The sequence below is a fragment of the Phyllobates terribilis genome, unplaced genomic scaffold (assembly GCF_046119375.1).
Source record: "Phyllobates terribilis strain yellow unplaced genomic scaffold, ASM4611937v1 Scaffold_2__4_contigs__length_985480577, whole genome shotgun sequence".
NCBI lineage: Eukaryota > Metazoa > Chordata > Amphibia > Anura > Dendrobatidae > Phyllobates > Phyllobates terribilis.
In genome coordinates this window covers 110,362,274-110,377,279 of record NW_027362762.1, presented here as the reverse complement: position 1 = coordinate 110,377,279, position 15,006 = coordinate 110,362,274, and the positions used below count along the sequence as shown (strand labels likewise).

Below are 15,006 nucleotides of genomic sequence, written 5' to 3'. Positions count from 1 at the left end.
GGCTGTCACATTGTAGAAGGATCATCTTTATTCTCATTTGCACAAGGAAAGACTAGAAGCAATGGGATGAAACTAAATGGGAGGAGACACAGATTAGATATTAGAAAAAACTTTTTGACAGTTAGGGTGATTAATGAGTGGAACAGGCTGCCACGAGAGGTGGTGAGTTCCCCTTCAATGGACGTCTTCAAACAGAGGCTGGACAGACATCTGTCTGAGATGATCTAGTGAATCCTGCTTTGAGCAGGGGGTTGGACCAGATGACCCAGGAGGTCCCTTCCAACTCTACCATTCTATGATTCTATGATTCTATGATTCTACACATTTATTATGTCCCCCCTCAACCTTCTCTTTTCCAGGCTGAATAGTCCTAGTTTTGCCAACCTCTCTGGGTATTGCAGTCCCTCCATTCCCTTTATTAATTTTGTTGCCCTCCTTTGTACCTTTTCAAGCTCATTTATATCCTTTCTATATATTGGGGCCCATAACTGAGCACAGTATTCCAAGTGTGGTCTGACCAGTGCTTTGTACAGTGGAAGAACAATGTTCTCATCCTTTGCAGCTATACCTCTTCTGATACATCCCATTACCCTGTTTGCCCTTACAGCAGCGGCCTGACTTTGGGCACTCCAATTTAGTTTGCTATCAATCAAGATGCCCAAGTCCTTCTCCATCTCTGAATTCCCCAATGATTTCCCATTCAGTGAGTACTGGTGACTTCCATTTTTCCTTCCCATATGTATGACCTTACATTTCTCCTCGTTAAACCTCATTTGCCATTTAATGCTCCACCTACCCAGCTTATCCAAATCCCTCTGTAGGTCTGCACTGTCCTCTTTTGTATTAATTGTAGAGCGGCATACTCACAATATACATATTTATTCTTCTGTCCCATCCAACGGCAATAATATATCTGGAATAACAAAAATGCTGCATGTTATTCTAATGACAACGTATCACTTGCAACAGATAAGTTGTGAAGTTGCGTGATTAAAGCAGGAGAAGTTATGAAATGGCAGGAGAACTAATCAGAAAACCATCTGAGGTAAGCCTGTTTCTGGTCTTCGGTATATATTTATATACACTTGTATTGCTCGGCAGTTTCGTTGGAGCTACAGGTTTGTCCTCTGTGGCCAAATTTACAGGATAACTTCATAGTAATTTAGCAACTACCATTTCTATATTGTGTTAGATAAATAAATTATCAGTTTTGAGATCAAGTTGTGTTTCTAGAATTTTTTTGATTGATTTCAATAGTGAAAACACATTAAAATTTCCGACCAGAATGTAAAACGGCAAACAAAGCAGAATTGCATGGTGGTGTTCTGGCTTTGTTGACTGTTATAGATATAATTGTAAAATATGGGGAGTTCTCATATTAACATTGAAGTATGGATTGAATGGAGCAAAGTCTGGCTCCATGACCTCCAGATGACCTTTAACTGCAGCTGAGCTCCTGCAAACAGGTAATTAAAGTTGGTCATCTGATAAATCACAGACACAAATTCCCCCTCCAGCTTGCCTAAGAAAGCGTGAGGTGACAGATGAGCTCCTTTGTTCAATTCAAGTGATGAGTATTGATTTGTTTTATGAACAGCCAGGGTCCTAGTTATGAAAGTCATATTTTAGGAGTCGTAACGAAGTGGTGAACATAATGCATTGTCTTACGTCACTGGGCGGTTACATTAACACTTCCAAATAAATATCAGGCAGAGGGATGATGACATGTATATCATGTTTCCTCTCTATGGATAGATAAAATCATGATAGGAAACATGACAGTAATATCTCCGGCCTGGGACCTTGAGGGGCGAAAATATTGTAGAAGTTGGGGATCCCATAATTTTCTAAAAAAAGAACTAGCCACATCCCTGAGCAGCCCTGCTATGAGTCACGGGGAAGGGAGGTATGTGGGCGTGACTTCTGTTAATAATAGCAAATATCAAACTATAATCTTGGTTAGTCCTGGGGGATACAGTTCACTGTAGTGCTGTCCGTTTCCAAAAACGAAGAGCTATCCTTTATAAAAGTCAAAGCCAACCCTGTGACATCAGGTTTAGTACATTTCTTCTGTTTATCCTTTTTATTTTATGTAATTGTTTATACTATATTGTTTTGTCCTTTTTGTAACATCTTGTATATTTTTTTAAACACTGCCTACTTTTCGGATTAAAAATATAAAATTTAATAGCTCCATACCTCTTGCTCTATAAACAGCACCCCTGAACCAATAGCGTTATTTGTAACGAGTGTCCAATTGAGCTGTACAAACGACTGGTGGTTTAATAATTAATAATAATAGTTCCCATTATTACTGTGGAGTTGGCAGTGACTGTACTCGAGTGCATATATTTTATATATTCCTTGCATTGGAATTGGATGTGTATACACTAGATGCTCACTGTGAGTTTCCCAATAACTGGCCCAGTAGTGGAAACAGCTGTGGCCTCGTCCATCACTCATCAACCAATTGTGTAATTGTCCTGACGATTGGAGGCAGCAGAGTGTTCTTCCCTGACATATTGGTAACAGCAGTGGGATGTACATGATCTCTTCAGTGTTCTCCTTGACAAATTGGTACCAACCGGGAGAACTGTATGATTCTCCCTGTTGGGTTCTTGACATTGACTATGTACATCTGCCCAACAAAAGCAATGCCACTAGTCCAAGCTGTCAATCAAGCAAGAGCCCACATCCCCTGAGGAAAGAAGGAGTCTGTGAGTAGTGTTGAGCCACCCCCGTAGTGTTCGAGTTCGGTTCGGTTCGTCGAACACCCGTGTGTTCGCCGAACTGTTCGTCGAACTGTTCGTCGAACACCTTCGAACACCGTTAAAACCAATGGCAGGCAAACAAAAACACATAGAAACACATAGAAAACACCTTCAAAGGTGTCCAAAAGCTGACAAACTGCTCAGAAGACACAACTAACACATGGAAAAGTGACAAGTACATATAGTCATGCGAAAAGAAAAGAGGTGGAGGAGTAAAAGGAGGGGGAGACACAGATATAGGCATGTCATGCCCTTCTAAAATCCAAAAAGTGAGAAGCCGAGACGGCCAGTCCGCTCCTGCCCGTGCCACCTCCGTGTCGCCGGGTTTGTGCCAGAGCCGCGGTGAACCCTGACGGCCAGCCCCCCTCTCCCAATACTGGTGCCTGTCCGCTGGTGGGTCGAGAGAGCCCCCCTGTGGTGGAGGCAGCTCTAAGCTTTTTAATTTAAATTGTCCCTCTAATTTGAATGAATACACTTTAAATCCATTTACAAGGATCTATTGGAGGGCAAGTCTCATGCCAGCAGCCGCGTAATTCCAGCTCCAGTAGCGTCCACTAAAGCTGCTGCAGTTAAAAAGCTTTTATAAGGATCGAGCTCGGCTGTCCACCGCAAGGCATCCTAGTGCCAGTCCCAGCCCCTATGCCTTGGGGTGCCTCCTGATGCTCTTCACTAAGTATCCCGTGGTCCCGAAGCATTTCCTTTGAAAAAATTAAGTGTCCAAACTACAGGTGGTGTAGCTTGCTTAACAGCCGGGATAATCCGCTGACTAGCAGACACTGCTACTAGGCACAAAGTATTTCCTGGGCTAGATGCAGTTAAAAATTTGTAAGTAGATACTCTCGTTGAAAGCTGAGAAAGCATTCCATAGAGTCTCCTGGCACGCCATATATGATTCTCTTAAAAAGCTTGGGGTAGGGGTCTAGGGGACCCTTTTATAGCCAAAATCACGGCCCTGTATCACAATACGTCACCTAGGCTGAAGATAAATGGAACTGTAGCACTGAGGGCTCGGTTGCTACAGACGTATTGCACCTCACCCAGAGGTGTGATATCTCACTCTCAGATAAGGATGGAGTGTGGATCAGGACCCGACACCTGCATGCATTACACCACATTGCCGTGGGGCAGGGCGACCAATATGTCCCTGAGATGGGCACGACAGTCCCTGTCCCTGGCTGGAGTGGGGGGAGGGAACACTGAGGAAGGGGAACCCTGCAGTGCAGGAGCAGGGAGGAAGCAGTTCCTGGGTGCATTGAGAAGGGAGTATAAAAGGTGGGCACCATCTTAGTTCAGTGCAGAGAAGTCTGAGCAGAAGTGGCAGGGAGCAGGGGCTCTGCATGAGCTCTGCTCCGGAGGCGGGCCTAGTAACAGAGGCCCAGGCCTGCAAGAGGGAGAAGGAAGGAAGAGGAGCGGAGAAGGCTCCAGGAACGAGGAATGAAGGGATCCCAGGGGTGCGGACGGGCGAGTCGCCACCGCACGCCCGAATCCACCTGCGTGGAGGGGTCAGGCCAAAGGGGGAGACCGGTCCCCGAACTAGTGGAGGCAGGAAACGACCCTCAGCTAGAAACCGGAGGCTCTGACATTTTATGTGGCGCAGCCCCTTGCTCCACCCGCTAGGAAGGCACCACATAGGGTCAGGGAAACTGGCGCCAAGTTTACCAAGAGGAGGCCCGAGGCAGCCGGACAGAAGTGTTGGTAAGAAAGGCCAGACAAAGGACACACAAAGGGGGTCCTGTGAAGCGCTCCAAAGTTATCTGGGAGTTGTCTGAGCCCCTCACCTGGTGAGCACAGTACGACGTGGGCAGCCGTTACCTGCAGACGTGGTCTGGATAATAAGAACTGTGAGTAAAGGCCCTGAACTGCATCACTGACTCCGTGTCGTTACTGCTGCTGCCCTGCACCATCACCCCCATCCTCCGCATACACTGCCCTGAGGCTATACTCCTCCCGTGGGGAGTTATGCTACGCTCTGCTGCACCCACAACACCAGCCTTAGCGGTCTGCCCTGTAGCGGCGGTTCACTCTGACCGCAATCCACGGGTGGCGTAGTCGGACATTTAAACATCAAAACCACATAAATAGTTCCGCCACTGGTTTGACCGCCCTGAGCCACGGAACCGGATCGCCGCCACGAAGACTACAACCACCAGCATCCACCAAAAAGGGTCCGGCTCCGGGTGTCCCAAGGCCCAGGGGGTGCGTCAGAACATTTTCATCACCTTTCACAATCACCAATGGGACAAGGCAGGGATGTCCTCTGTCCCCTCTCTTATACATCCTAGTGACGGAGCACCTGCTCTCATCAATTCGCCATAACTCCAATATTAGGTGGATTGAGGTGGGAGGCACCGAGTACAAGTGCTCTCTATTTGCTGATGATGTCCTAGTATATATCACTCAATCACATATATCCATCCCTGCTGTTATGGCTGAAATAGATCACTTTGTTACATGGTAAAATTTTAAAATCAATGCAGCGAAGTCTGAGGCCCTCGATGTCTCCCTCCCTAAATCCATATAGGATTCCATCCAGTCCAACTTTCCCTTTGCCTGGCCCTCACAGGGTATCAAATACTTAGGAATTCCTATTCATAGAGACCTCTCCCATCTATGTTATCTTAATTTTGGGCCCTTTATTGAACAATTCCATACAGACCACGGTTGGCAAGTTGGAACTGTGAGATTCACTACGTGCACCACTGGTATTTTGTGGAAAAGCACATGTAAGATTCTGCAACAGTCTCTGCTGATACTCCTGCATGCGTGCATCCCTTTCTATGGCAGGAATAATTTCTGCAAATTTACTTTTGTACCGGGGATCTAACAGTGTGGCAACCCAGTAGTCAGGATTATTTCTAATTCTCACAATTCGAGGGTCATGTTGCAGGTAGTGCAGCAAGAAGGCACTCATGTGTGTTGCGCATCCAGGAGCACCAAGTCCCTGTTGTGTTGGTGGCGAGGTAACAATCATGCTTCCTTCCTCTGTCCTCTCCCCCCAACCTCGCACAACAGAAATGTGATCAAGGTCTCCCTCATCTGATGAGTCTTCCATCAGTTCGTCCTCCACTTCTTCCTGGGCTCCTGCACCTTCCTCACTAGTTTGGCTGCTACCATGCGCCCTGGTAAAATCATCTCCCCCACCCTCACATGCCTGCCGCCCTGGTGCTGCCGACCGTCTGGACCTTGCAGATGTTAGCCCTTCCGCATACAACTCCTCCTCCTCTACTTCCTCCACCTCCTCTTGTGCCACCACCTGACTCCGAATTCTGTTTAACATGTGCTCCAGCATGTAAATCACCGGAATAGTCATGCTGATAATGGCATCGTCAGCACTAAACATCTTCGTCGCCATTTCAAAACTGTGCAGAAGGGTGCATAGGTCCCTGATCTGAGACCACTCCTCCAGCGTGATTTGCCCCACCTCTGAATCTCGTTGGCCCAGGCTATACGTCAGAACGTATTGCACCAGGGCTTGTCGGTGCTGCCACAGTCGCTGCAACATGTGCAGAGTTGAATTCCACCGGGTAGGCACATCGCATTTTGGCCGGTGAAGTGGCAGGCCCAACGACTTCTGTAGAGATGTAAGTCGCTGAGCTGCGGGATGCGAACGGCGGAAGTGAGCACACAGCGACCGTGCCCTCTGCAGAAGGCCATCTAGTCTGGGATAGTGGGCTAAAAATTGCTGGACAACCAGGTTCAACACGTGAGCCATACAAGGCACGTGTGTGACATTGCCCCGGCGAAGGGCCGCACCCAGGTTTGCAGCATTGTCGCACACGGCCTTCCCTGGTTTCAGGTCCAGTGGAGACAACCATTCATGAAATTGGTTCTCCAGAGCTGACCACAACTCCTCAGCTGTGTGACTCACATTTCCCAGACATTTCAATGTAAAAACCGCCTGATGACGTTGAGCCCTACTGCCAGCATAGTAAGGAGGTGTGCAGGATCCCTTCTGCGCAGTTAGAAAGCTTGTGGCATGACCAGACAGGCTTTGGGTGCAGGTGGAAGACCGAGAGGAGGTTGAGGAGGCAGAAGCAGTGGAGGAAAAATGACATAAAGAGGATTGACGCACAACTCGTGGGGACGGCAAGACTTGGACAGCAGCCCCTTGTCCTGCTGTCACCATAGTTACCCAGTGCCCAGTCAGCGACATGTAATGCCCCTGTCCATGCCTACTCGTCCAAGTGTCTGTGGTGAAATGCACCCTGTCACACACAGAGTTTCTCAAAGAAGCGGTGATGTTGTGTGCGACATGCTGGTGGAGCGCAGGCACACCTTTCTTTGAGAAGTAGTGCCGACTGGGCATCTGGTACTGGGGCACTGCGACGGACATAAGGTCTCGAAAATCCTCTGTGTCCACCAGGCGGAAAGGCAGCATTTCTGTAGCCAAGAGCTTGCAGATGGTGAAATTCAACCTCTTAGCTTTCTCATGGCTAGGAGGAAATGGTCTTTTACTTGTCCACATCTGAGGGACCGAGGGCTGGCTATTGTGCTTAGACGGGGTTGATAAGGGTGTCCCCGGCAAACTGCCGGTCTGTGAGGAAGATGCAGGCGGACATGTTAGGTTGCCTTGATCCAAAGGTGGTGCTATCGATGTCGGACAGCGCTCAAGACCAGCTGGTGTTACCACCTCCAAAGAAAATGATGACCTGCCAATCACGCTGGCTGTTGCGGGTAAAGAGGTGGCAGGTCTGCGCCCCAAAACAGGTGTGACTGCTGTCCCCCCAGTCACAGAGGATGAAGAGGCCGCGGATGCACAAGATATGGCAGACGGTGGTTGGCCCGGTCGGCTAGACCGCATTGTAGCACACTGAGCTTCCCACTGCAACTTATGCTTCATGTCCATGTGCCGGTTCATGCATGAAGTACTCAAACTATGTATTTTTTGGCCTCTACTTAGCTTTTGCTGACAAATGTTACAGATAACACGAGTTGGGTCATCTTTATCGATCTGAAAAAATGCCCAGGCTATGCAAGGCTTAGCACCCATGCGACCTGAAGAGCCACCACGACTTGTGGTGAGAGGCAGAGTTGTGTTTGAGGATGCAGTTGTTGACGTGCTTCCAGTACTACGTCTCTGTCCAGGAAGGCGCAACCTGACCTCGTCGTCACTAGCATCTTCCTCCACCTCCTCTGCTGACCTCATCTCTTGGCTGACTGTGGGTTGACAGTAAGTGGGATCTCCGACCTCATCATCATCACCCTGTGCGTTATCACACCCGTCGTCCTCAGAGCCAACCTGTTCCTGCCCTGACAAAAAACTAAAGTTGTCGCTCCAATCAGGTATTTGAGTCTTATCATCGTCTTCCTCATTGTCTCCACCAACAGGAGTTACAGTTTGGGAATGAGGGTCTACATTATGGTCAGAACCTTCTGCGTCTGGTCCTGGATCCGACTCATAAAGATTCTGGGCATCAGTGCAGATCATTTCCTCGTCTGGATTCACAGAAGCGCTGGAGTCGACCTCTGATTCCCAGGCTATAGTATGAGTAAACAGCTCTGCAGACTCAACCATCTGTTCTACCTCATACTCAGACGGGCAGCTGGAGATTTGGGAGCTGTGAGGAAGCAAGTGCGATTTGGGTGACACCTTTGAGGACTGGAGTATTTGTGATGTTGAAGTTGATGTGGAGGAGAGCCCACTTAAAGGAGCACTTGATATCCGTTGAAGCACCTGCTGTTTTTGTGCCTCATCTGGAATTTGTAGCGATTGGCGTGGCCGTAAGAAAGGGATCTTATCACATTGTCCGCTAAAAGAAGTAGACATTTTAGTTTGGCTGGAAGATGGTCTTTCTTCTGCACCTACCCCACGGACACAACCTTTTTTCCCCTTCCCAACACGCCTATTCCCCTTTCCACCAGCAGCAGGCCTTTTTCCACTCATTTTGGTGGTTAACTAATTCACAACTCTGGAGTTGTTTGCACAAAAAAACAATGGATGGTAACCGAGCAGAGCTGAGTGGCCAAACTGTGGTATTAGGCCAAAACTATTGGCTGGGTTAGATGCAGAAAAAAATTATTTTTAATTTGCAACCTGATGGAGGTCAGTATAGATGGACTAATAGACCAAGTCCCACACACCGCTAGAAGCCCAAATATTTTTTCAGAGCTAGATGCAGAAAATTTTTTTATTCAATTTGCAACCTGATGGAGGTCAGTATAGATGGACTAATAGACCAAGTCCCACACACTGCTAGAAGCCCAAATATTTTTTCAGAGCTAGATGCAGAAAAAAATTATTTTTAATTTGCAACCTGATGGAGGTCAGTATAGATGGACTAATAGACCAAGTCCCACACACCGCTAGAAGCCCAAATATTTTTTCAGAGCTAGATGCAGAAAAAAATTATATTCAATTTGCAACCTGCTGGACGTCAGTATAGAAGGACTAATAGAACAAGTCCCACACACTGCTAGAAGCCCAAATATTTTTTCAGAGCTAAATGAAGAAAAAAATTATTTTTAATTTGCAACCTGATGGAGGTCAGTATAGATGGACTAATAGACCAAGTCCCACACACTGCTAGAAGCCCAAATATTTTTTCAGAGCTAGATGCAGAAAAAAATTATTTTTAATTTGCAACCTGATGGAGGTCAGTATAGATGGACTAATAGACCAAGTCCCACACACCGCTAGAAGCCCAAATATTTTTTCAGAGCTAGATGCAGAAATTTTTTTTATTCAATTTGCAACCTGATGGAGGTCAGTATAGATGGACTAATAGACCAAGTCCCACACACTGCTAGAAGCCCAAATATTTTTTCAGAGCTAGATGCAGAAAAAAATTATTTTTAATTTGCAACCTGATGGAGGTCAGTATAGATGGACTAATAGACCAAGTCCCACACACTGCTAGAAGCCCAAATATTTTTTCAGAGCTAGATGCAGAAAAAAATTATTTTTAATTTGCAACCTGATGGAGGTCAGTATAGATGGACTAATAGAACAAGTCCCACACGCTGCTAGAAGCCCAAATATTTTTTCAGAGATAAATGAAGAAAAAAATTATTTTTAATTTGCAACCTGATGGAGGTCAGTATAGATGGACTAATAGACCAAGTCCCACACACTGCTAGAAGCCCAAATATTTTTTCAGAGCTAGATGCAGAAAAAAAATATTTTTAATTTGCAACCTGATGGAGGTCAGTATAGATGGACTAATAGACCAAGTCCCACACACCGCTAGAAGCCCAAATATTTTTTCAGAGCTAGATGCAGAAAAAAATTATATTCAATTTGCAACCTGCTGGAGGTCAGTATAGAAGGACTAATAGAACAAGTCCCACACATTGCTAGAAGCCCAAATATTTTTTCAGAGCTAAATGAAGAAAAAAATTATTTTTAATTTGCAACCTGATGGAGGTCAGTATAGATGGACTAATAGACCAAGTCCCACACACTGCTAGAAGCCCAAATATTTTTTCAGAGCTAGATGCAGAAAAAAATTATATTCAGTTTGCAACCTGATGGAGGTCAGTATAGATGGACTAATAGAATGATGCTATGCCCAAAAGATTTTACTTCACTAGGTGCAGTAAAAAAATTGGTATTCTATACACAGGTGGTATATCTTGCAACACAGATAGGCTACTCCACTGACTAACACACTCTGCAATAGGCCAAAAAGGATTAGCTTTGCTAGATTCAGCCAAATGCTGTGAAAAAAACTTGCACAGCACTGGCACAGACCTGCCTGGCAAAAACTGATAGGAACTGATGTAACCTAGTCCTGAAAAGGACTCCAATTACAATTAGTCTTTACTCCCACAATCTATCTATTTAAGAGCACAGACCTGCCTGATAAAAGTCGTAGGAAATGCTGTAACCTAGTCCTTAAAAGGACTGCAATCACAACTATTCCCTACTCCCAAGCTATCTGTATATTTGTGCGAAAATTGGCTTGAAATTAACAAGGTATAGCGCACACAGCAACAGCGGTGCCGTCTAACACGCAGCTGCAGCAGTGAGAAAATGGTGGCGACGGGGAAAATGGCTTGGTCTTATAGGGCAAGGACATGTGACATACACTGCCAATCACACATGCCCTTGCTTGTGTGAAAAAAAGCACTTCGCTCCGTGTGTGCGCTGCTGATAGGCTGACAGATTGCACCTCCCCACTGCAAATGCGGGAAAGAGAAAAAAAAATGGAGATCTTCATTGTTCCTGCAGAGATCCATCCCCTGCCCCTCCCCCCGCCCCGCTGTACACTCAAACTGCGTATTAACATTAATTTTCATCATTACTGAGAAAAAATCCAGTTATGATTTTGGTGCACGAACAGTTATCGAACATAACCTCGAATAGCCGAATTTTTCTCAAATTGTTCGTGTTCGCCGACCGGCTCGAACACCGCCCAAAACAGCTCGAATTTGAGATTGGCGAACAGTTCGAGTAGAACAACGCTCATCTCTATCTGTGAGTCAACATACAGTTGCCACGCAAGGTGTGTGAAAGATTAAAGGGAAGGGGGAGAGGGAGCTCAGACTCTAGGGAAAGGGGGAAATGGAGACCTCCTAGGCTGATCTGATATCAGAAAAGCTTTAGGGAGCTCTTTAAAATATAACTTTTAATTATAAGATATTAAAATAGATGAATTCCACTATAACAACAATGGTATCAAATGCCAACATGAAACTCAATAATACATAACATATATCAAAAAGGACTTTCCCAGTTTCAGTTAATTAGTTACACCGGGGAATCCCACAAAGAACAAACAAAGTGCCATAGTGCAATATAAAAAGACATGTATGGATCTCACCCATTCTTCATTCCTTTTCAGATGTCTCACAGGTTCAAACAAACTGACCTGTCATGCCCCTTCCTCTCACCTTAGCCACTTGTATTGTGTTATATATTTCATAGTGTTAAATATCTTTTTTTCCATTTGTGAATAATAAATATTTATTATTAAGAGCTTTTTCTCTGGCTTTTTCTTGAGATTTGTGCCATTTACAATATTTTTTGGATATTGGTTACAGTCTTCTCTTTTTCGGTGTAATATTTCTGATAGGGGATATTTTATATAGGGGATAGGGGATATTTTGTATAGGTTAAAAAACTAGTCGATCCGCACTAACGACTAAAGACAACCAAAGAGACAAACACGGGAGAAAGTAGCTTAGCTTTGGCCGACTTCAGAGAGATAACTCCAAGCGTCCTCCTAGAACCACAGAGGAAGATAGCAGTCTGAGAGCTCCAAGCACTCACAAACATGTGAGTATCACCGGCACCTTCCTGCTGCAAAGTGAAACTATTTAAACACCCAGGCCAGCATGTCAATTAGCAGGAAGGAGGTAGCCGCTGGGTTCTAGAGTGAAACAGCTAAGAAAGTGTCTGTAATGCCAAACGAAGAGATCTTCTGCAACCAACTGCAGGGTGACTGTCTGTCACATCTGACACACCCGTGCCAACAGTATACTGTTACTCATTCGCGAATGCATAGTTTTCTGCTGTCCATTGTGGTGATTAAATGTAATATAATTGAAGTGTGTTTCTGAAATTGTTAAAAACATTACCCAGCGGGGCCCACTTAAAGGTGTGTTTCCGCCTTGGGCGGAACCCCGCTACCAGAGCCTCTGGGGAGTTGAGAAGCACTTGATGATCCTGGATGGAAAAGTGATAGCAAATTGACATAGCAAAAATACTATATAAATGTTTCTAGTATACATAACCTGTGGAGAAAAAACATTAAAACAAAAAGCAAAAAATAGACTGAAACTTCACTCTGAGGGTACAATGACACACCTCCACATGCATATCTAACACGGAACATGCGCAGAACTAGGCTGCAACTAGATAACTAGTACGTATGCAATGACTAAGGACGTAACCGTCTGAAACGCGTATGCGATTACTCTATGTCTGGAGTTTTTATGGATTTGCAATAAAGAAGATTTTTTTATGAGGACCCAGTGCCGGATGTACCTTCCTTTTCTCTAGATAACTAGACGGTACAAGTCCCAGAAATCTACGGTATACCTGGAGGAAAGGTAAAACAAAGAAAATTTTGATTCTGTAATGTCTCTAAGCTCCCATGAAAACTTAGCCTTTTCAGAAAGATACATAACCATCCCTTTAAGGGTAGTGAGAGCAACTGGATAGATGGTGCTAAACAAACAGATTGCTTTGTGCTTCAGCAACCACTTGGAGGGAACTTTCTCGGGACGAACTTAGAAGCAGGTAGAAAAGGTCAGAAGAATGAAGAATCTGAAGAGTAAATCTTGGAAGAATCCATGCAGAGGAAACTTGCGATGCCACAGGGAAAAAAGAGGGAGAAAAATTCCAGCATCCAGGATCTTCATTAAAAACACTCTTTATTGAAAAAATATATATTAAAAAGGTTAAAAGTCTGGTAACCAGAAATTACAGGCAAACGCGTTTCAGACTGCTGTCTTTAATCATTAATGACAGCAGTCTGAAACACTTTGTCTGTAATTTCCAGTTACCGGACTTTTGACCTTTTAATATATATGTTGGATATATAGCTGGAATTTTTCTACCTCAACCTAGAAGCAGTCTCAATCCAGACTATGACCCATGCAAGAGAGGAAAAGAATCGACACCTTGGTCTTCATTACGTGTAGGATTACATCCCAATCTCAAAAGTATATGAATTTAGCTAATAGAGGTCTAGGGGTTCCATAAGGTGGGCTCAGCCTTGTTGGAACTTAATGAGCTTGCTCTGTAACAAAGAAAGAGGAAGTAGAAGGCTCCATACAGGGGTGGACATACAATTGGTGCAACTTGTGCAGCCACACCGAGGCCCAAAAAGCAAGGGGGGCTACTTCTACCTCAAAAGAAGCAAGTAACTTCTGCCACACTCACATTATTGGACTGTTAAAGGCCCATAACTGTTCTAGCACAGGGGCCCTTTTCTGTCTGTGTCCACCCCTGGCTCCAGAATGCTCTTCAACCATTTTTCCAAGAATTCAATTGCATCTGTGACTTCTGTCTTCTCCGGAAGACCCAGCAGGCAGATATTGTTTAGTCTCAGGCCATTCTCCAGTTCATCCGCTTGATCCTGTGATGCAACTATTTGCCATTTTGTAGTTTTCTTATTCGAACAAGGAGAGATCCTTGGGCCTCCTCAAAGTTCAAAATCCTTCTCCTCACCTCGAAGATCTCATTACTTTTGATTTTCTTACTTTTTGCATATCATCATGCTTAACAATGGTGAAGTCTTGTTTGAGATTATCCTTTTTTTGCCATTAGAGTAGCTTAGCAGGTATTGATGGCTGACAATATTTCTGAGAATTTCCAGTCTATTTGTGAGGAAGTGGTAGGTCACCGGCAAGGAGAATGCGGACACGATGGAGACGGTGTAGCATCAAAGAAGGGCAGGAAGTTGTAGGAAACACATCTTCATCCACAGTCATTGATCTTGAGAACTGTTCAATGTGAGTCACTGGAGGAGCGCATACTTGTGAAAGTATTGAGGAAAAACCGGGTAATTGATCTTCATCCTGCACAGGTAAAGCAGGAAGTACTGGATTACCGTGGGTCTCAAAGTCCATATTCTCTTGAGAATCCATCAACTGTTCCAACTTTTTTATTTTGATCTGGAACCCACAGGCATATAAAAATGGAGATAGGAATTAGCGCTTTTCAAGAGATGAGAAGTATGGAGATTTTCAGTGTGACTTCAATCTTAGGAAATAGTGAGCACTGTCTATTTAAGATATTATTACAGATATTTCATGTCAGAGAACAGGATATATGGAGCAACGGATTAAGATGAGGATGAGGCAGCAAATGGATGATGTAATGGAGGACTGGACAATGTATCACTCAGCATAACAAGCTGCAGGAGGCAGATTATTTAGTCTCAGAGTTGATCACAAAGTTGGTATATGGCAGCTAATAAAATAGACGAGATATATTGATAAGCTGTAGCTGCTGCTAATAATATAATAATTTTATTTAAATAGCGCCAGCATATTCTGCAGCTCCTGAAAATTAATTCATTGTGACATGTACTGTACAAACAATAGCAGATATTACAAAGTAGCAGTGTACAGTAATTCTACAATTTAAATAAGAGGGGTGAAGGCCCTAATCACAGAGTTTACAATCTATAAGGAATTAGAGGTGGACACAAAGTGTAAAAAGTGTGTGTGATGTATGGTCCAGCCATCAATATAATAATTATGGGCATTCAAATAAAACGTCATGAACCAGTCACCAGACAGAATCTGTTTATGTCCAGATGCAAAGTTCTACTGAGTTCATGGA

At 44.6% G+C, this 15,006-nt stretch overlaps 1 protein-coding gene across 2 annotated transcripts in view; it reads right to left on the bottom strand.

Moving 5' to 3' along the window:
• Positions 1-15,006, bottom strand: part of LOC141195600 (cilia- and flagella-associated protein 337-like) — a 243,414-nt gene that overhangs the window by 109,213 nt on the left and 119,195 nt on the right. For both annotated transcript variants that reach the window (XM_073662494.1, XM_073662495.1), the window contains exon 20: positions 868-913. In XM_073662494.1, the coding sequence (XP_073518595.1) occupies positions 868-913 (46 nt within the window). The remainder of the gene's footprint in view (positions 1-867; positions 914-15,006) is intronic.